Here is a 23,494-nt window from a genome sequence, read left to right on the forward strand (position 1 = left end):
TTTGTCATCTGGAGCTTTTTGTCCAGGGCCCTGAATCAAGCATTATAATGAACTGTATCAGCGTTCTCAGGATATTGATGCAATTGAATTCTACAGCCCACAGTACAGGAGTAGATGGCTCCCTGGTCAAAGCGTAGTGACCAGGGGATGCATATTGCTTTTGATGGCACTGAATAAATGTCAGACAGAGGCATTCAAATACTCTACAGCAACATAACACAACTTTACTGCACAGGTATATTCATATGATCACTCCTCAGGAGGGTGCATCATTTGTACATCATATCATACAAAAGGGATAGTAGCCAAAAATGGTTGCAAGTCTCTTAATAGGGCACAAGCTTGACAGTTTTCTTGGAAAGGTACTGGCTCTTTAACTATATACAGTCCATATGTATTAGTCCCAAGAGGGACCTCCCTGCTACTAGGGCAATTTCAGGCCTTAAGGCCACCATGTGTCCATCTCTCGGGATCACTTCTCACTTCCAGCTATCACACTCTATCTCCCGGACCTCCCAGAGTCACCTTACTTCACCCATCCATTTCAGATGCCTCCAGGGCCTGACGCATGAACTAGGGCGTCATTCATCTGGTGTCACTTAACATGTCATGTTGCCTCTTCTCTCTCAGGGAACATAGCCCTTCTCAGTTGGCACTTGGTCAATCTCTGCATTGCTGCAGCCAGTCGCAAATGCAGTCATCTTATCTGTAGGATCATCAGCATCACTGTCGGCCATGTCTTACTGTCTCATGGCTGCCTTCTGGTCATCATAGCCATGGTGTCCGCTGCTACTGATCCATAGCCAGGGACTCGACACTCTTGTGCCGTAAGGCCAATTGGCAAGTTGTGCTTTACTTCAGCGCAACCCCAGCAAGGAAATGTGCATATCACTCGGTGCTACTGCACCACATTCATTGCGAACAGCTTCCTCTGTGTTTGCTCCTTTATGGTAGGAGAAGATACTCTCATCTCCCCTACTGCACCAGTCACTGCAATAGGCCTAATGACTTGCACTCCTAGCAGGAGGATGCAAGCTTTTCTAAGGGGATGTGCCCTCCTCCTCCAAGATGGCTCCCTACAGTCGTTGTGATCAGGGTCCCCCTACCTTCTTGACCTAGTGGCCACTTGGTGGAGATTACTAGTAAGTATATAAACTCCTATGCACTGAGCTCTCCTTAGTGGTGGCTGCAGACAGACAAACCTTTACCGATTCATGTCTGCGGAAACCTTTACCGATTCATGAACTGAAAACATGGTTTGATTGCAATTTTGGTCTGTGTTGGACGTGTTGCAATAAGTTTCCCTTGTGTAAGAAAGAACAGTTTCTTTAGCCGTTCTTTATGCAAGAGTGTTTCTGTCCAATCCATACGGCATAGGAACTCTACTATTAAATGCAGGCCACTTTTACATATTAAAGGTAATACTGAGCCAAATTTAATGGTAAAAACTGGAAAAAAAAAAACTGAAAAAGTGATGCTCTTTAGGCTGCATGCTCAAGACCAATGGTCTTTGTAGAGACCATTAACAAAGTAAGACCAAAACTGAAATTTACCTTACATTACAATCAGAACTCAATAAGTTTTCAATAAGTTTCCTAGACACACTAGTGATGAAAGATGACAATGGTCTCTTATCCACCGATCTATATATCAAACCAACAAACAGAAGTGGCCTATTACACTATACAAGTTGCCATCCTCAGAATACGAAGAATTCCCTACCTAGGTCCCAGTTCTCAAGAGTACAACGTATAGTGTCTACTCCCATTAAGACACAGGCCCAACTGATCAAAATGTGCCACAACTTCAAAGAAAGGGGTCACCCAGAACCCCTACTCTCCAAAGAACAACTGAGACGGCTAAACCTAAAAAGTACCCTGGACAGGTCCAACAATACCAATAGAGTGGTCTTCATACATACCTATCATCCTATTGTACCTAAATTACAACAAGTGATCCAGAAACACTGGCCCCTTCTTAATAAAACTTATCCTAACATCACTGACTTTGACAAACCAGTCCTAATGTGCCTAAAAAAAACTAAATATATCAGAGATTATTTAGTGAGGGAAGACGTGGGCAGACAAATAAAAATACCAAGACAACTTTAGATACAAGATAAAAGAGCACTTTTTCATGTTTACAATGTGCAAGCTGTACAAATATAATGAAAGGCAATGTTTTCCACCACCCTCACATGGGTAAGGCATTCCCGATTAATGACAATTTTACATGTCACTCAAGCTACATTGTGTATTTGATTAAATGTCCTTGAGGACTTCTATATATTGGGGAAACCACCCAAGCAATTAGATACAGAATAGCAAATCATAAGTCCGCCTACCAGATCATTTTTAAAAAACAAACCAAAATGTCTTGCAACTCCGCTTCCAAATCATTGAACAGGTTTACAGACCAAGACGTGGAGGAAACCACATTGGACTACTTAAGAAACAGGAATCCTACTGGATTCATACACTGGGAACCTTATCACCACAAGGATTGAATCGCAATTATAATGTCTTACATTAAAGAGGACCTTTCACCACTCCTGACATGCCTGTTTTAATAGCTTGTTCCAGAATTGTTATTACATGGGGAATGCATAAAGCTATTAAAACCGGCATGTCAGGAGTGGTCCCAGGTCCTCTTTAACATACTTTGCTGATTGTCAATTAATTGTTATTTTCTTTCTTTCCTTCTAGACTTGTTGAAACCAACTTCCATTCCACCCCACTACCAGGTAGTATCAGGTACCTGGTCTCCCTCTTTTTTTGCCATGATATTGTTATTTGTCTGAGATATACAGACCTGTGCTTTTACCTCTATAATTCACAACCCTGAATATTGATCTACATTTGAGCAGATTCTAGACTTAGTACAGGCTATTAGGTTGCGACTTCTTACCTCTAGTATGGATAATTTTACAAGATAGACCTAACAATCATATGACTTACAAACTGTTGTTTTCTTTTCACAGCTATACATTGACAAAGGTCTAATACAGACCGAAACGTCCGATCTTGATATTGCACGGATATAAAATTATCTGATATGTCATATAAACGCATACAATGTGTTGGAACATTTTTTCACAAATTTTATGGCAACATTTGTTGTTAAATAAACACATGTCTTCACATTAAAAACATTGCATACCATATCTACAGGAGTGTGCATGGTATCATTCGTAAAGCAATACCATATTATATGACAAACATGCACAGGGTCTCTACTCGAACTCTGTATGTCTTTGATTTCATAAAGATACACTTTTCTCTGTTAGATATGGTATAAATCCAACAGAAATAAATTGTGGTATGATCCATCAGATGACCTAGTCTTCTCTAGAAGCAATAAAAATAGTGCCACACATAGCACCCAAGATAGCATTGTATGGTGGCACACTATAGAACAGAACTGTAAATCACACTGTTTGCCACCATACCTCCATGTTGTGTGCATGAGGTCAAAGGCTGGGTTCACACAGCGTTAAAGCCCCTCTCTGGGTTTTCCATCATGGGTATAATTTTGAATACCTGAACAGAATTCAAACATATAAAAGGACAGGTTAATTTGACTTTGATGGGTCAAATACAGTTCAAAAGATTCATCTTTGGTCTCTATTTAACCTATACTGAGTTCCAACTTTTTCAGCCTTACAGAAAGACTAGTGGGGGCTTTAATGCACTGTGAACCCAGCTTAACCATAAGTTTTGATGTCATTGAGATGGTTTTGACGATAGTAGCACTAGTATTGCTAAGACCTCCCTAGTGCCACTAGTGCTAAAAGCTGCAAAGCCACAGGGAGAATGAGACACACATGGCTTCCAAACTACTGGATGGTGAACACTGTCCTTAACAGAACAGAATCTGATTATCAAGGTATCCAGGTTACATTTGGAAATACTATTCTCTCGTGTCCAGACAAGGATGCTAACATTCACTGCCAATGTTGGCTGTCAATGAGAAGCACAATAAAATAAAGACACATCTATGCTGCATATTGTTGTCATACTCCGAGAAGGGATCAGTTATGTATCATGCCCTGAAAGGTAATGTACACAATGCATTCAGAAAGTATTCACACCCTTTCACCTTTTTTCACATTTTACGCATCGATCTGCACTCAAAACCTCATAAAGAGAAAGTGAAAAATGAATTTTAAAAATGAAAATAGAATATGGTAAAAAGTCTCAAGCAAATCTCCTACTTGGAGTGCTGCAGGTCCCTTCTGAAGTTGGTAATATTCACACTAGACGTACTGTAAAATGTACGGACTGTGCTGCTCTCACAAACAGCGTGAGAAATTTAGATTCTAAACCGCCCTGTCCTCCTTCCCCTTTAGTGCACCTGAACACTGTTTAATCAGATCAGATATGGTACCGCTTCAGCATTCAACTTGTCCCACTTCCTATAGAAATCATAGTATTGCATACGGATATTGAAGCACCATCGATCTTTATATAACAAAAAGGTTTTATTATACTCACAAGAGGCGAAACCTAGGTCCGGCGACTCATGGGCAACTGGCGTTTTAAATATTTGATGTGTCTGAGATCGACAGTGTTTCACTATCTGTTCGCAATACTGATCTGATGTATCTGATCTCTGATTAAAAAGTGTTCGGCTGCACTAAAGGGTACAGAGGACAAGGCGGTTTGGGATCAAGAAATTTAAAAATGTTTGCAAATTTATTAAAAAGGAAAAACTAAAATTTCACAGAGACAAAAGGTATTCAGACCCTTTGTTATGACACTTGAAATTTCACTCTGGGGGCCTCACATTTCTCTTGATCGTCTTTGATAAGTTTTTACACCTTGATGTGAGTCCATCTGTGGTAAATTCAGTTGATTGGACATGATTTGGAAAGACAAAGCCCAGTCTATATAAGGTCTCACAGCTGACAATGCATATCAGAGCAAAAACTAAGCCATGAGGAGGAAAGAACTGCCTATAGAGCTCAGTTGAAGCACAGATCTGGAGAAAGGCAAACAATTCTGCTGCACTGAAACTTCCCAAGAGCACAGTGGCTTCCATAATTTTCAAATGGAAGTTTAGATCAACCAGGACTCTTCCTAGAGATGGCTACCCCACCAAACTAGATCCCGTGTGTAGATTATGAAAACTTCCAAAAGAAAGTCCAATCTGGGTTTTATGGCAGATTGGCCAGAAAAAAGCTTCTCCTCAGACACATAAAAGCCTGTCTGGTTTTTGGAAGAAAGTACTTACAGGATTCTTAGACTGAGAGAAACAGGATTCTCTGATCTGATGAAACCAATATTGAACGTTTTAGCCTAAATTCTAAACATCATGTCTGAGGGAAACCAAGCACTGCCGATCACCTGCCCAATACCATCACTACAGTTAAAGGGGTTCTGCACTTTCATTTAACTGATGATCTATCCTCTGGATAGATCATCAGCTTCTGATCGGCCGGGGTCCGACACCTGGGACCCCCGCCAATCAGCTGTTTGAGAAGGCAGCGGCGCTCCAGCAGCGCCGCGGCCTTCTCACTGTTTACCGCCGGGCCGCCCGCCCACTGACGTCACGACTAGTATCAACTAGCATGGGCGGAGCTAAGTTCCATTCAAGTGAATAGAGCTTAGGCGGCCTGGCGGTAAACAGTGAGAAGGCTGCGGCGCTGCTGGAGCGCCGCTGCCTTCTCAAACAGCTGATTGGCGGGGGTCCCAGGTGTCGGACCCCGGCCGATCAGAAGCTGATGATCTATCCAGAGGATAGATCATCAGTTAAATGAAAGTGCAGAACCCCTTTAAGTATCATGGAGGCAGCATTATGCTGTAGAGGTATTTTTTGGCGACTGGGACAGGGAGACTGGTCAGGGTTGAGAGAAAGCTGACTAGAGCAAAGTACAGAGGTATTCTTTGTGAAAACCTGACCCAGAGTGCTCTGGATGTCACACTTAGCTGAAGGTTCAACTTTCAACAAGACAATGACCCTAAGCACACAGCCCAGACAACACAGGAGTGGCTTAGGGACAGCTCTGTGAATGTCCATGAGAGTCCTCACTTGAACCCAATCGAACATCTCTGGAGAGACCTGAAAATGGCTGTCCACTGACAGTCCCCATCCAGAGCTTGAGCCGATCAGCAGAGAAGAATGACAGATTATGTCCATAGCCAGGTATGCAAACCTTTTGGCATGATACCCAAGACTACTGGAAGCTATATTCGCTGCCAAAGGTGCTTCAATTAAGTACTAAGTAAAGGGTCTGAATACTTACAACAATGCAAAATCTTAGCTTTTTCTTCTTACATAATTAACAAAGATTTTGAACATTCTGTTTTCACTTTGTCATTATGGGGTATTGAGAGCAGAATGATGGGGAAAAACTAGATTTATATTTTTATTATAGCTCGATGCCATAAAATATGAAAAAAGGGAAAGGGTCGGAAGACTTGTATTTACTGGTAGCATTGTTTGTGCTTGCTTAATGCCAGAACAAGTCAGTGTTAAACTTCCCTGTATTCTCTGTGTAAATGTTCTGCCAACTTCAGAAAACAATCCAATAGCAAGACTAAAATAAAACTGTCTCTACTCCTTTTAACTGCTAGCAGAGAACAGATTTGTTTCTTACCATTTTTCATTTCTATCACCTTCTGCTGCAAATCATTTTTCTCGGCAAATTGGTTCAGTTCCAGATTCTCTGATGAAAATATCTTAAGTCGAGACATTGCAAGTTCAGTTCTGAAACTTAGTTGTTTCTATAAAATAAGAAAAAGCAGATGGTGAAATATTCTTCCAATGTAATTGCTAGCATTGTAACCTTTAAGAAATCACACACCTGAGCAATGCAATGCGCTTTATCCAGCCTGATCCAGCTATTGCTGTTTATTTCCATACTACTGTATGTGTCTGTGCTGACATTCAGTTACCACAGTTTTGTATTTTTAAAAAGGTCATTGTAAAAGAAGAATGTCAGCAAAAAATTTATCCTCTGTTAAAGGGGCTATACAGGCAACAGATATTGATGATCTATCCTCCAGATAGGTCATCAATATCAAATTGGTGGCAGTCGGACACCGGACCCTCAGCAATCTGCTGTTTCGAGCTGCCACAGTGCCTGAGACTATACAGTATACAGAGCTAGAGGCAGACACTTGACCGAAGAGGAACTAATCTTCCATACACCGGTGCTTCTACTCCAGGATTTAAATATTGATGAACTTTCCTCAGGATGGGTCATCATTATTTAATTGTGTGGGGTCCACTCCCAGCAAGCCTGTCAATCAGCTGTTGGAAAGGAACCCTGGCCCTCTGGTTAGTGGTCTGGTCACTTCCTCAGCCTGTGATCTCACATCCATCAGTCACATGACCTTTGGGCAGCTCAGTCCGATTTGATTAAATGGAATTGAGATGCAATGTCAAGCACAGCTGGAATATGAGGCGGTGGCTTTTATGTCTTGAGAACATCTGCTGTCTCCATACACATTAGATGCTTGAACAGTCCCACTAAAATTGGCGGGATTCACCAACATTCATTTAATGAGTTTGGCCAACTTAAGCATTTAACTTCTTTGTTATCAATATCATTAATTCTTGTAACACAGCGTGAGAACCTTTCTTGTTCACAATATTTGTTATCAATGGTGGATTAAAATTAGGTGTTTTGGGTGGCCACCCAGGGCATGAGGCTCCATCCTGGTTCATCTCTAAGGCTAGTTTTACCCAGTTCCCCACATTTGAATGCTGAATGGGGGGTACAGGAGCTCATGCCTCCCATTCCTGCAGTTTATTCCCACAGGCCACAACTAGGCCTGAAGACTATGAGGGAGTAAAGAAGTGCAGGTAGTCGCAAACTGATCAAATAATCTTGACTACCTGTGATGGCTCTCAGGCAGCGCAATGATTTAATAGTGACTGCCTGCTTCAGGATGCTGGCAACTCAGGCAGCAGGATGGAGGAGGCCTGTGGCCTGCATCGCAGATGGCAGTGTAGAGAGGGTGATAGGTGTGTATTTTTTTTTTGCCACTATTACTACTAGGGGCACTATAACTACTAGGGCACCACAAGGGGGCATTATAAATACTAGACGGTCTACAGGGGGACATTATAGCTTCTGAAGGCACTATAGGGGGGCATTTTAATTACTATGAGCACATTATAACTACTGGGGGCATATAACTACTGGGGCTCTGCATGAAGCATTATTACTACTGGGGTGCTATAGAGATGCCTTATAAAGGGGCTTTGTTGTCATTACTGGATACAGTATGGATGTAATATTACTACTAGGGGTACTGTGGGGGGCATTAATACTAGTGAGCACATTACTAGTAGGCAGTAGGCACTAGGAGGACACTACTACTAATGGGGCACTCTCAGGGAGCATTATCACTGTTGGGTGCATTGTAGGGAGCACTATTACTATAAGGGCACCAGGAGGGGGAGGATGATGGGAAAGTAAGAAATCTAATATCTCTGTGTGGCAAACTCTGCAGAGAGGAAAAAAGGTTGAAAGATGTCATCATGGTGGTTTGCTCCCAATGGAGAAGGTGAAGCAAGAGAACATCTACATTGGAGGAGACAGTGGATATAATAGGTATGTAGTTCTGTGTTATCCTGTATGTTTGGTAGCACTGACTGTAATGTCCATCTAAATATGTATTTTGCACTAGGGCTGAGGGGAGGAGTATACTGTGCAGTATACGTCTTTTTACTCCTGGGATCCAAGTGTCACGGCCTATGGTGAACGCTGTGACACTGTTGCCACACTTGCAGTTTGCATGTTGCTGTTAGAGCATGCGGTGGCAGTGTCTCGGCCTTCTGGGTGATTGCCGTGACATGGTTGCCACGCATGCTTGTGTGTGCACTTCCCCTTTTAGTGGCTTCCTTCCTCTGTCTGGTGTTGGAAGGGTTAACTCCCTTCCTAGTGTTTTGTGAACACTGGGTATAGCGGACCCCGATGGTGGGATGGCTCATACGGTTAGGAGTTAGGGAGAGGATTAGGGATGTAATAGGAGGTGACCTGCTCCCTGATCCCGGCGTCCTGGCCTAGTTGCTACCATTATCCTTCTTGCATTGTATGTTTCCCCCACTCCCTGCCGTGACAGTATGACCACAAGGGTGGCCCTCACTGGACAGATGGTAAAGCCAGGAGCGGTAAACCACCAACACACACCAAGCCTGGAGGAACACATATACCCAGTGTTCACAAATCACTAGGAAGGGAGTTAACCCTTCCAACACCAGACAGAGGAAGGAAGCCACTAAAAGGGGAAGTGCACACACAAGCAAACTAAGCCACACGTTACCACCGGCAACAGCATGCGTGGAAACCATGTCACGGCAATCACCCAGAAGGCCGAGACACTGCTACTTCATGCTCTAACAGCAACACGTTGCCGCGGGCAACCGCAAGTGTGGCAACAGTGTCACAGCGTTCACCATAGGCCGTGACACCAAGTTTGAGGAACAGTCCAGGGCCTGTGGGCCACTTATCCGCCCCTGTTCATTATAAAATACCTTTCATGTTTGATCATACTTTTAATTATATCTCTATAATATAGGTTAATGACGATTCTCCACTGTGTATAAACTTTACATTCTGATGCCATTATACAGAGATAAGAGCCATAACCTAGACATTGCTAACCACTTCCATGTCTCCAGTTGCAGCAATGACATGTTTGACATGCAGAGCTCTGCCTCTCTTAAAAAGATTTAGTGTGCCCCCCCTGCTGCAGAACATCATAATATAAAACTCCATTACTGCATATCTTGTCTTTAAAAGGTCCCTGTTACATTTCAGAAAGATATTCTGCAGCAGCTGACGTGTGTTATAAAGACTATGAATAATAAAAATATTAGAAATTCTGAGTTCTGTCTCCTGTATAAATGCACTAGGTCTGTAGCCTCATAGTGAGCTTTTTGGTGGCTTAATTTTATAATAATTTACAGTAGGGTATTCATTTTATAGCTATGTAACCATTTTAATAAGTGTCTTAATAGATTGGGGTTTATTAGACCCTGTGCAGGATATGTAAGTTCTAGAACAAGATTCAAACTTGTCCTTACAAGGTCCCGATTCTGAGATCCATAATTATTTGACGGGGAGAGCAAGCAGATGGAGGATTGAGCTATAGACTGGACAAAGTATATTTATTTCAAGTTGAACAAATGTGTATAGTGCTACAGTATTTCTAGTAGGTCAATATGTCTTAATACTCCAGAAGCTTACAAACAATAGTAGCAGTGACTCTCTGAACAATCCAATATTACATTGAATGGTAGTTTTCTTTGCCTTAGCAATTGAAATATGTCAGCAATTCAAGGTGTGTAAATTCTGCAGTTCAATAGCAATGTAGCTAAAAGCTGGCTAAACTTAAAATTCAAGATGCCTTGGCCAAAGGAAATGTAATTAAAGTTTAAGAACATTTTAAAGACTTTGCAAGTAGCATTCTAAACTGTGGAATGAGAGTAGTCTGTGAAGTCCATGAATGTGTTGTGTGACCCAAAGTCAAGGGGCTAAGTGTGATTCCTTCACAGGACTTTAGGGGTCCTGCCAGGGGCGTAGCTAAAAGCTCATGGGCCCTGGTGCAAGAGTTAAGCTTGGGCCCCCGTCCCTCAGTGCTTGTTGGCAAGGGGTAGGGGAGCACATATCCTTCCTGCTGCCTGAGGCAAACATTGAAAGGGCACCCCCTCATGCCAAATTCTTGACCTAACCCTTTCCCTCCAGCCAGAGGTGTAAATTGACCAGTGCACTTTCTATAATGCCAGTGTCTCCTGGGCTCGGTAGCGACTGCTACCTCTGCACCCCCTATAGCTACGCCCCTGGATCCTGCAGAAAGTGGTATTGTGCATTCTTTCATTCGTCCATGGTAACCATGAAGTACCTATATTGCTATGCAGCTCCAGTGTTTATCTAAGATTTTCATTTAGGATTTTTTTTTAACACATACTACTATCATGGCATGCTCCAATACAAGTATTACATAATTATACTCCTAGAAGCATTGCTTCTGTGGGCTAATATGGTAACTCACTGAAGCACCATACAGCAACACATAGTCCAGGATACCAAGGACATGTGCCCTAAGAGTCTGACAATGTGACCCCGGAACCAGGAAAAGTTGTGCCTCCTTGCTTTAGAGGTAAATTCAACTCCCAACTATTCTCCACCACTAACGACTATGGCAAGTACATATAAATATCAAATTTTATGACTGTAGCAGATATTGTTTGCATAATTTTATGATTTACAGCAAGCATTTCCATACAACCCAAATCAAGAATTTACAGTCAAAGCATTTTCTTTCTTAGCAACCTTCTTTTAGCTTAAAGGGACACTGACAGGCCGTTAGAGCATATAAAGTGACATATATTCTTCTATTGGTCTTAATATGCTTAATTAAACTATACCATTATCACCCCTCGCTGCCTTTCCTTTACTTATAATTTTTTTTTTAATCAATATGCAAATTACCTTACTTTGTGCCCAAGGGGCTGTCCCTCATTCAGTTCTGTGCCCAGCCACGCCCCAACTGCCGTCTCCTAGTGCCGCCCAGCTCATTAGTATTCACTGCACTTGGCGGCTTTTTTTTCTCCCGACATGGCGAAATCCCGCGCATGCCCAGTACTATCTTCCTGGCATCAGCTTCATCTTGTCTATCCGTGCCTGCTCCTGATAAGGTCCCCGGCACCCTCCAGCTCCAGTAGAAGATAGTACTGGGCATGCGCAGGATTTCACTGCGTCGGCAGAAAAAAAAGGCGCCCAGTGCAGTGAATACTAATGAGCTGGGCGGCACTAGCACTGATAAAAACACTTTTTATAAGTAACGGAAAGGCAGCGAGGGGTGATAATGGTATAGTTTAATTAAGCATATTAAGACCAATATAAGAATATATGTCACTTTATATGCTCTAACGGCCTGTCAGTGTCCCTTTAAAGGGAACCTGTCACTATTAAAGTACAATGTGACAGGCAGTATGTTATAGTGCAGGAGAATCTGAGCAGATTGATATATACGTATATAGGGGTCATTTATTATACTGAAATACGCATTATTATTTTAAGCGCAAATGGCGGCCCAACGGTTAGTTGCGCAGCTATCTGCGACTCCTCCCGTCTCACACCAGGTCTAAAATTGTGAGCGTGGCATGAGCGGGGAAGGGGACAGGCTGGCAGGCCTGTCTCATTCATCATTTTCTACGCCTGGTTTAGGCGAAGAAAATGGTCTAAATGTAAGACGGCTACCGTAGGAAGCTCTCTTAAATTTAGAACTGGCACTGGATGTGCCGAAGTTATGGAGAGGCCTGCATCTCTTCATAACTTCAACGCATCCTCCGCTAGCTATGGGGTTTTATTAAGACCGGCGTCTAACATGCCAGTCTTAATAAATGCGCCCTATAGTTTTATGGGAATAGATTTAGTAAAACTTGTAATTTATTAATTTACATTTCTGCTCATTCTGGGCTTTGAAGTCTAGGAGGAGGTCCTATCAGTGATTGACAGCCTTCCCTCTATGACTGTGTATACAGAGAATGCTGTCAGTCACTGATAGGACCGCCTCCATGACTTCAAAGTGCGTAATGAGCAGAAATTTAGATTAATAAAATACTGAATCTTTTCCCATAAAACTACAGTATATATCAATATGCTCAGCTCCTCCTGCTCTACCACTCGAACACCATGTTCAACATGACAGGTTCCCTTTAACCAACTTGATTTCTCCATTCACTGGGAACCTAGAAGGGACCCCAGGACTGTAATTATACGGTAGTAATCCTGCTGTTAGGGCACACTAGTGTTGCCCTAAATACAGCCTACATCATAGAGACACAGAGTATAATTTAAAAAATAATTTTCTAATAAAAAAAAAATCCTAAAAATAATAATAAATTATATCATACTATTCATTTTATTTCAAATACTTTACGTAAAAAGCAAAAAACTACACTTATTAGGTACCTTGACTGAAACAACCTGAACAACACATTTAACAGTGTAAACTGTATACAGTGTAAACAATAAAGTAAAAAAAAAAAAAAAGCACTATGTAAAAACGTTTTTATATATATATATATATATATATATATTTCAAACGAATGGGGACAGCTTGATGTTAATGTCTGTAAAGCGCTGCGGACATTGTCAGCGCTAAATAAGTGCGTAAATAAATAATTATGTACTGTACTCTCAAACACCATCAAAGAAAATATAAATTCTCTCGCATAAAATTAGGCCTTATACAGACAGCCATGTCAGTTAGAGATTAGCAAATTTCATATTTTGAAATTCATTCACGCTTCGTTTACTGGAAAAAGGTGAATTGCGTTATGGATTCCGTTACCACGGACCATAACGCAATTCTATAATGTAATGCATAAAGGAATGTCTTTAGATGCATTCCGTTATTCATTCCGTCATAATAGAAGTCTATGGGCTGCAAAACGGATCTGTCCAGTTTCTATTATGCAGGGGAGTCCTCTCCTGCATAACGAAGTTCCTGAAGTCTCCGCCCAGTATAACCAATTCTCTTATTCCTGCTAGAAGTTTTTGGACAAAGGTACAGATGGGTGTTACCAGTTAGAGGTGTGTTTCTGCCACTGGCAACACTGATTGAACAGTACTAGACTGTGCAGGGACTCACCCCCAACTGGTAACTCCTATTTGTACTTTTATCTATAAACTTGCAGTAAGAATATACAGTAAGAAAAATCGCAAAACATAGAGTCAAAAGAAGAACTGGCCAGAATTGTCATTACATGCGGAATACAATTATTTACTAAAACAGACACGTCAAAAGTGGTGAGGACAAACTAGCAAATGACGTGTCTGAAAACAGTAACCAGCCTAACAAGGAAGTTAGTAGCCACACAGACAGCTTTCAAAACTGTACTTTTACTGTGTCACCAGACTCACCTCTGGTCAGGAGAACTGTTGGCAATCAGAAAAAATGGACATCACAAGTACACTTAATCCCAGAAGTAAAACTGGAACTAATAAATACAGTACATCTTTTGTTTCCAATTCCTTGTCCTACTGTATAAGACAAGAAAAAACTGATATCACAATAACTTCAGATGTGTCTTTAATAGGTTGGGGAGTCTTTTCACAGCAGACAGCAGTGAGAGAGAGAGATCAGAGGTTTTAGAGAGAAACCTTCTCATCGACTTGATAGAACTCAGAGCATTGAAACTGGGTTTACAGAAACCACCACCATACGGTCATATTACAAATGGACAACAGACTGGTGGTAGTATATGTGAACAAGACAGTGGGGGCAAAATCAATAAATGTCTACAAAGAAGCACTAGAGATATGGAAATGGACTCTAGATCACAATTTAGATCTAATTATGTTCCTTGACACTCCATAAATGTGGTAGATTCATTAATCATGGAAAAAAATGTTGTAACAGTACAACTCAAACAACACCTACAGTATTTGTGAAAATAAATCAGAGATACTAGGTACTAGAGAAATAGATAAGTTTGATTCAACACAGGACAGGGCCTCAAAGAGCATGGAGAGTTGATGCGTTCTCCTTTCCTTGGACCGAATGGGGTAACCTTAACTCAAATTATTTTGAACATTCAGGAAGACAGAGTCCAACAAACGGTGATTGCATACCTAGTACGGTCTTCCAGACTGCTTTCAAGGTTCGCTGCAACTCTTAAGCCCTCCTTAAGACCTAAAATACTTGGAGAGATCCAAGTCATATAGAGAAGAAATTTGTAACCTATTCATAAGTTTGAGGCCACCCTATCGCAAAGCTTCTGTGAATGTCATTAGAAGGTATTTCCTTTCTGTCATGAAAAATGCTGACATTGACCCCTCTATGTTTAAAGTCCACTTCATGGAAGCAGCTGCCTCACAATTTTGAAAGCAGCTAGATGGTCATGGGGTTATGGCTGCACATGTGGTCCTACGGTCCCAGCCATTAAAGAGGCCATCACTTTTACCTATAGTGTGTAAGCATGGCCACCACTGCTGGACTGTAGGGGGTTGTAACCCCTAGAGATGAGCTGTGTATAATGTGATGGAAAAATGAATCAAGAATCAGCTTTCTTTTCTTTATGTATTTATCCTAAAGCTTCTCCCTCTAAGTAGAGCCTTTATTTCTATTTTTGGATTTCTGCTATTTACAGTAGCAGAATATACTGCAAAAGACAGACCCTGGACCTTCCAACACCTAGGGGACCTTGGAGCTGTAACTACGGGGGGGGGGGGCATTCTCTTCCTTCCCCTCCCTCTTCCTGCTCTTACTCTCTTCTGAGGATAACATATATCCAACAATCATCTAGTCCTGGCTTATTATCTTCTGCTGCTACATACTAAAGGCATTTTATCTTTTAATAACATACCCTTTCTCATCTCTTTTTTTTCAACCCCCCCTCCCCCTCCCACACAGTCTGCATACAATTCCTGACTATATACCTCTTGGATGGCTTACGTATTCTTGTCTACCTGTCTTCTTTATGTCTCTTTGTTTTAGGGCTATCACTGTGATACAGTGCCCCATCACTGGGTTACTCACCCATAAATACTCAAAGCTGTGGGAGTATCCCCTTAAGTCTTGGCATCTGGAAGCACTATCACAATAATTATTGGGTGAGCCTCACTATCAATTGGTTCTCTATATCCGCTTTTTCCCTGCTCTTTTACCTCCCTCTCTTTATCCCGTCCCCTTCTCCCTACTTTATTTCCTCTAACTTGGTACCATTAATCTATTAATTTTTTTATATTGGTTTTAGGTCTTTATGCAGATACGTTCTGTACTATACCTAGTCCTCCCTTTCTCCTTAGGCCTCATGCACACAACAGTATTTTTTCACGGTCCGCAAAACGGGGTTCCGTTGTTCCGTGATCCGTGATCCGTTTCAGTGTGTCTTCCTTGATTTTTGGAGGATCACCAGGCATGAAAAGTGAAAAAAAAATGTAAGTCAAGTTTGCCTTGCAAATGATAGGAAAAAAACGGACACGGATCACGGACGCGGATGACAATCTTGGGTGCCTCCGTGTTTTTTCACGGACCCATTGACTTGAATGGGTCCGCGAACCGTTGTCCGTGAAAAAAATAGGACAGGTCATATTTTTTTGACGGACTGTAAACACGGATCACGGACGCGGATGACAATCTTGGGTGCCTCCGTGTTTTTTCACGGACCCATTGACTTGAATGGGTCCGCGAACCGTTGTCCGTGAAAAAAATAGGACAGGTCATATTTTTTTGACGGACTGTAAACACGGATCACGGACGCGGATGACAAACGGTGCACTATCCAAGTTTTCAACGGACCCATTCAAAGTCAATGGGTCCGCAGAAAATCACGGAAAATGGAACAACGGACACGGAACACAACAACGGTCGTGTGCATGAGGCCTTATACCGAGGCTGGAGCCTCTCCAGTGAGACCTATATGGGGAGGAGACAACTGTCTATTGGGATAGCTGGCATCCATTTTGTGAGCTCCCAATATCATCGACATTTGTATCAATGTGTTATTTCTGGGCTATCCACCCCCAGATTAACAAAAAAAGGAGGGGGATGTTTTATCACCATTTTTCATATTCTTTGTTGTTTGGGAATAATTTGTTGTTCTCTATCAGTGCCTTCCCTGAATCTTAAAACATCAGATTCATACCAGAGGACTTAATACCTAATCTCCCCATCTGGAAGTATTTGGAGGACATATCTTGCCCTGGATGCAAGGGACATACTGATTTCCCTGATCATTTGTCCACCCAACTTGGGACTGCTTATCCGTGGAGCATTTATTTATTTAGTTTATTTTAGCATCAATTTGACTATGTTTATACCGTGCCTGTTATGTTTATTATATGTTTTTGTGGTGGCATTGTCCTTTGAGGAACCCTTCAACAGAGGAAACGCTTTGGGACGCCTGGTGGGTGGGGCTTTACTCTCCTGCAACTGCTTTCTCAGAGGATGTCATCTTGCAGGCTAGTCTAAAGCCCCCTAACAGGAACTTTTTGTATTATAAATCTGCACTTTATGTTGATTATGGGTTATCTTTATGTCCTGGTTTTGTGTATGGTCATAAATCAGTAAAAAACACTTTTTTTTATACTACAGTTGTGGTGGTGGATGATATTTATTGTGGGTGACCTTCACCCCTTCCCCATTATTAATTATCTCCTGGACTATTGTAAGTATCAATGGTGACTTCTTAAAAATCAACCAAGCCAGCAAAAAAGGCAATATGGGCAAATACATTATTAATTGCCTGATATTAACTTTGTCTACTTTATAAATGTAATTTACTGAAGTGAGACAACCCCTTTAAATACAGATTGAACTTAAGCCTAAATACTGTTGATCACAGGATTTTTATTTTGCAAACACTAAAAAAGTCCTTATAGCCGACTTGAGGACAGTTAGGGTGCCTTCACACATGGCAGATTTTGTTGCAGAAAAATCAGTTCCATTCACTTGAATGAGGTTGTTCTGATGGCAATGAATTTCTGCAAGTCCTGCTCAGATGAATGGAACTGATTTTTACAGAAATTTATCCCGCAAAAATCTGATATGCATGAACACACCCTTACAACTACAGCTGGTCAAACACTTGAGATAATTGTTGGTGGATATCAGTAGGATCTAGTGTCAATGAGGGAAGTTAGCTGACAGGGGAAACAAATATCGCCCAACTTGTGTTTTAATATTTGCTTCTGTTTCCTTCACAGATAAGAAGCTCCAGAGGGTATCTAGCTGCCACTTACCTTCTTTTCTTATGGCAGTAAACATGCACATTCAATCCTTGTCCAACAGTTAAATAAATAAATAAGAGAGCATTTGGCTGACAGCTATGTAAGGTGTATGGCCAAATCCAATTAGTACAATCTAACATGTTTGCTAGGTCAACCACATTCTTAAAGGGGTTCTGCACTTTGTTTAAAGTAATGATCTATCCTCTGGATAGATCATCAGCATCTGATCGGCGGGGGTCCGACACCTGGGACCCCCGCCGATCATCTGTTTGAGAAGGCAGCGGCGCTCCAGCAGCGCCACGGCCTTCTCACTGTTTACCGCAGGCCCAGTGACGTCACGACTAGTATCACTGGCCTGGGCGGGGCTAAGCTCCGTTCACTTGAATGGAGCTTAGCCGTGCCCAGGCCAGTGATACTAGTCGTGACGTCACTGCAGAAAATTTCTGCGACTGAAAATCCCCCCCCCCCCCCGCGGCAAATCAGCTTTAAAGAAGACCTATCACCACTCATGACATGCCTGTTTTAACAGTCTGAAAATGGCAGCACTGATTGGATAGAGTGATTATGTGCAGGTACACCTTCCCCCCCCCCTTCAACTGGATACCACCCCTCTGTACCCTTACTGCAGACTGCTAGCAATTCATTCATAACTTCTAGTAGAAATAATAAAGGAATGGCGTGGAGCCATAAGAATAGATGTTCCAGAATTGATATTACATAGGTCATAGGGGAATGCATGTAACTTTTAAAACAGGCTTGTCAGGAGAGATGAAAGGTCCTTTTCAAAGGGGTTTTCCAGGTCATCTCTTTAGGTCATCTCCATCTCCTAGTACAGTAATGGTTATGTGCAGCAGTTAGGATTGCAATCTTCATTTATTTGTAGCTGTAAAAAATGTGATTGTTCAGGGTATGGACTATATTGGGTGTATGTGTGAAGCAATAAGCCCGCAGGGAAGATTGCTGTGAGGAGCATGGGAGTGGTAGTTGTGACACTGATAGCAGTTGTAGTTATTCACAGAGGCTGTTCTCACTCCAATGCTTTGCGGGGCAATGCAGTGAATAGAAAGTGCACCCTTTCTTCCCTCGGGGCACACCCCAGACTTTCTAGGGCTTCTGTCTGGTGTTAGGAGGGGTGCCCTTGATGTTACATGATGCAATGGTGGATGTAAATGCATAATTTTTTTTGGTGCGAGGCAGTAAGGTAACAAGTCCAACAAGCTTTTATGAGGTAATCATGGCTAATCACACTTATGAGGATAAGTTCAGTCTCTCTAGATACACACACACTCTCTAGATACACAATCTGTTCAAGGCTGTATATAGGAAAGCAGACTGTATAACCTCTCTTTACTAAATCCAGACGTCTCAAGTTGAACAATTCCCACAGTGGCATGTAGATTCTCCAACAGGTAGCTAATCCATTGTAAAATCGTGGTGGGTGCCGGAAGCAATAACCCTTTCCAAAAGCAGTAAAGTCCAACACCATAGACGTGTGTAACCTTTGCTATGACAGACTGTCCCTCGTGGTCCTAAACAGTCTGTGAATATTTGTCATGTAGGGATGACAAGCCCCTGTAGTAGGCCTCACATTGCAGCTCCTCACATTTTTCAGCTCCCTAGGCCAGGCCGTCTGGCTGATGCAAACAGATTACACAGCTTCTCCCTCAGAAGGGGCAGATCCAGCCAGAGTAAGGCATAATAACTAAGTAGTTTTCCCATTTCAGCTCTTGGAGTCTCATAACACAGGAGTGAAAATACATTAACCCTTAATGGTAGATATTAACTCTAATAGTGGTCCTCTGAGTCACTGCGCTTGCACACAGACACATGCAAATGATTGATTCTTGATGCACAGGTGCCTGTGCATTAGTGATGTTGAATGCACATCACAGACCCCATTATGGTTATTAGTATTTTTATTCGCTGATTATGTCTCCTTCACATGTAGCATGCTGGCTAGCCCAGGAGCTGTAATGGGCTGGAGACACTGCATGATTCATGTAAGTCCCCATTGTGGATTAGCCATGTTTACAGGTTGAATTGATTATTAATTAAAGGGGTTTATCACAATTAATGTAAAAAATTCAAATCAGATATCATATAGTACATGGCAGTCCCTTTTTAATAAACTTAGAAGCAACCCTTTACCTCACATGGATCCAAGGACCTCCCCATTCATTGCTCCTATTGCTTTACTATGTGTATTTCAGACTAGCAGCTCAGGGGGCATGCACTTTGTCAGGAAGCATGCCCTTTCTACTGCAGCTGGTGGCAGTTGAAGGATGGAGCATGTGCTTCCATCTCAGTGAGCAAGACAGAGAAATTGGAAAAAGCGCAAACAGCAGGTGGCGCTATACAGATACATTTCATTAAATAACTCAGTATTGGGTATTATAACTGTCCACATTTGAGTTGGATGTTACATTGCTATTTTATTACTATGCCCTTTGTCCAGGATTAATATGCTGTATCTTAGGGGGTACAAGATTGGAATATTACAGATAGGTTTTGTGTGACTAGGCATGGTGGTAATTTGTAAAATTGTGGATAATAATTGTCTTGGTCTGGGCCATGTACTGTAGAACGTTTAGGGGGACTTTGCAACTTGGTAATGGTGTTTATTTTACATCTTACCACAGTACTTCTGTATTTCGGAAAGTGCAACTATTTTTATGGTCTTGTTTCGTGTCTTTTATTATTAGCTTGGGTAGAGTATGTGCATTTCTTTTACTAGCGCAGGGATCAGCAACCTGTGACACTCGAGCTGCGGTGAAACTATAACTCCCAACATACACACTTGCTTGGTTGTTCTCAGGACTCCCACAGAAGTGAATAAAGCATGCTGGGAGTTGTAGTTCCATGACAGCAGTAGTGCAGAAAGTTGCTGAAACTGTACTAGAGTAAGACCAATATGGAACACATTGTCAGAAATTTATCAAGACTGGCATTTTATATGCTAGTATTGATCCAGTTTTCCTTGGCGTGAGATGTGCCTGATTTATTAAGAGGAACAGGACCTCCATTCACCATAAAGTCAAATCTACATCAGCTATAAGTTTGCAAAGATTTGAGCTATAATATATGCCAGTTTCCGGTGTAAATTATAGTAAATTTGCTATGACAGGAGTGCCGATATGGGCTGTTTAACACTTTCTCATGCCGCGGGCAATGGCGCCCGCCGCATGTAAAGTGTTGACAGAGGGAGCAGACTCCCTCTGTCTCCCATCGGCACCCCAAATACGATTGCGGGGTGCCGATGTGTGCAAATGCTACCTGGGGTCTGATGTAGGCCCCAGACCAGCCTTCAGTAATTTCCAGCAGGCTGCACCTCATTGGCGCAGCCTGCTGGTCAATGTCAGAATAGCATTGCCATTAAAATGCAATGCACTATAGGGATAGTGCATTGCATTTTAAAAGCAATCAAAAAGCTGTCTGTTATAGTCCCCTTGTGGGACTATTAAGTGGTAAAAAAAAAGTTTAAAAAAAAAACGTATTTATTCAATAAAATAAAATCCCATAAAAAAAAATTAAGCTTTTTCCCCCCCATTTCAGGATCATTTTCCATCGTGCCTCTTTCTCCTTACAATTGTATTTAAATTATATATTTTGATTAGTAAAGATTATTACATATTTTATAGTTACAGTCCCATGGATCTTTCTTTTGGTTAGGATTTATGCTGTTTTTGATCTGGGGATAACTTGGATAATATAAGGTGGTTGTAGGATTTTACGATTTATGTGTTGTTTCAAAAATTCCTCATATATGGATTTCAGGAAAAGAGATAAGAACTGGTTAACACTAGGGTTGAGTGAACCCGAACTGTAAACTTTAGGATTTTTGGACCCCGGACCCGAACCCGAACACTTCAGTAAAAGTTCGCGTTCGGTATTCAGAGCAGCCAATCAACAAGCGTTTAACTCTGTGCCCTTAGAAGCCATCACAGCCATGCCTACAAATGGCATGGCTGTGATGGGCCAGTGCAGCATGTGACCCAGCCTCTATATAAGCTGGAGTCACGTAGCACTGCACGTCACTCTGCTGTGCTTAGTATAGGGATAGGATGCTGCTGCTGTGAGGGAGAGAATAGGAAAGAAACTTTAATCAGAACTGCGATTGAACTCAGCAAACTACATAGATTTTGTGCAGTGCACAATCTTTTTTACCCTGCCCTGAGCCCAGTGACAGAGAAAAAGAACTTTTATCCGTCTGTGAGTTAGGTGGGCGGCGGCGGCCATTTTGTGCAATCTCAGTGCACCAGCACAGCATATGTGCTTTTGTGACATTGAAATCCAAGCTTGAAATACTGAAATAATAATCTGGGTTTAAAAAAAACACCAATTTTTGGCAATAACCTCTATCTTGGGCCTCTGTCGCATTAGTCAGTGTGCAATTTAAGCTAGAAATATAGCTATCATTTTCTGGGTTTTAAAAAACACCCTTTTTGGGCAAAATACTCAATTTTACAGCCCTTGCTGCATCCTTACGTGTGAAATTCAAACGTTATATACTGCTGTCATATTCTGTTATTCAAAAAACACCCATTTTGTGCAAAATACTTAATTTTCGGCCTTGGTTGCATCTGTCGTGTGAAATTCAAGCGTTATATACTGCTGTCATATTCGGTTAGTAAAAAAACACCCATTTTGGGCAAAGTACTTAATATTGCAGCCTTTGCTGCATCTGTTATTGTTAAAACAAGCTTGAAATACTTCAATAATTTTCTGGCTTTGAAAAAACACCCATTTTGGGCAATAACCTCCATCTTGGGCCTCTGCCGCATTAGTCAGTGTGCAATTTAAGCTAGAAATACAGCTTTAATTTTCTGGGTTTTAAAAAACACCCCTTTTGGGCAAAATCCTAAATTTTAAAGCCCTTGCTGCATCTGTACGTGTAAAATTCAAGCGTTATATACTGCTGTCATATTTTGTTATTCAAAAAACACCCATTTTGGGCAAAATACTTAATTTGCGGTCTTGTCTGCATCTGTCAGTGTGAAATTCAAGCGTTATATACTGCTGTCATATTCTGTTTTTAAAAAGAAAAACTTGTTTTGGGCAAAGTACTTAATATTGCAGCCTTTGCTGCATCTGTGATTGTTAAAACAAGCTTTAAATACTTCAATAATTTTCTGGGTTTTAAAAAACATCAATTTTTGGCAATAACCTCCATCTTGGGCCAAAATACTCAATTCTACAGCCCTTGCTGCATCTGTACGTGTGAAACTCAATCGTTATATACTGCTGTCATATTCTGTTATTAAAAAAACTCCCCTTTTGGCAAAGTACTTAATATTGCAGCCTTTGCTGCATCTGTGATTGTTAAAAACAAGCTTGAAATACTTCAATGATTTTCTGGCTTTTAAAAAACACAAATTTTTGGCAATACCCTCCATCTGGGGCCTCTGCTGCATTAGCAATTTAAGCTAAAAAATACTTAATTTGCGCCATTGTCTGCATCTGTATGTGTGAGATACACCCTTTAGATACTGTTGTTCTATTCTGCTATTAAAAAAAACACCTATTTAGGGCAAAAAACTTAATTTTCAGCCTTTGCTGCATCTGTCATTGTGAGATACATGCGTTAGATACTGTTGTTCTATTCTGTTATTAAAAAAACACCCATTTTGGGCAAGATCCTAAATTTGAGAAATATGAGGAGAGCGTCAAAAAAGGGACGTGGCCCCATCATGGTGCTGCTGGTGGAGCTCCTGTTGCAGGGAGAGGACATGGTCGATCTGTACCAGCTACACGCATAAGTGAAACACCTTCCTCAGGTGCGAGTAGGCGATAGAACCTTCT

General features: G+C 41.5%; 1 protein-coding gene across 1 annotated transcript in view; it reads right to left on the bottom strand.

Annotated features, from left to right (window-relative positions):
- Positions 1-23,494, bottom strand: part of LOC120982817 (ankyrin-3-like) — a 279,530-nt gene that overhangs the window by 158,383 nt on the left and 97,653 nt on the right. Inside the window, exon 9 of the mRNA XM_040413026.1 lies at positions 6,599-6,725. Within this exon, the coding sequence (XP_040268960.1) occupies positions 6,599-6,725 (127 nt within the window). The remainder of the gene's footprint in view (positions 1-6,598; positions 6,726-23,494) is intronic.

Source organism: Bufo bufo, chromosome 1, assembly GCF_905171765.1.
Source record: "Bufo bufo chromosome 1, aBufBuf1.1, whole genome shotgun sequence".
NCBI lineage: Eukaryota > Metazoa > Chordata > Amphibia > Anura > Bufonidae > Bufo > Bufo bufo.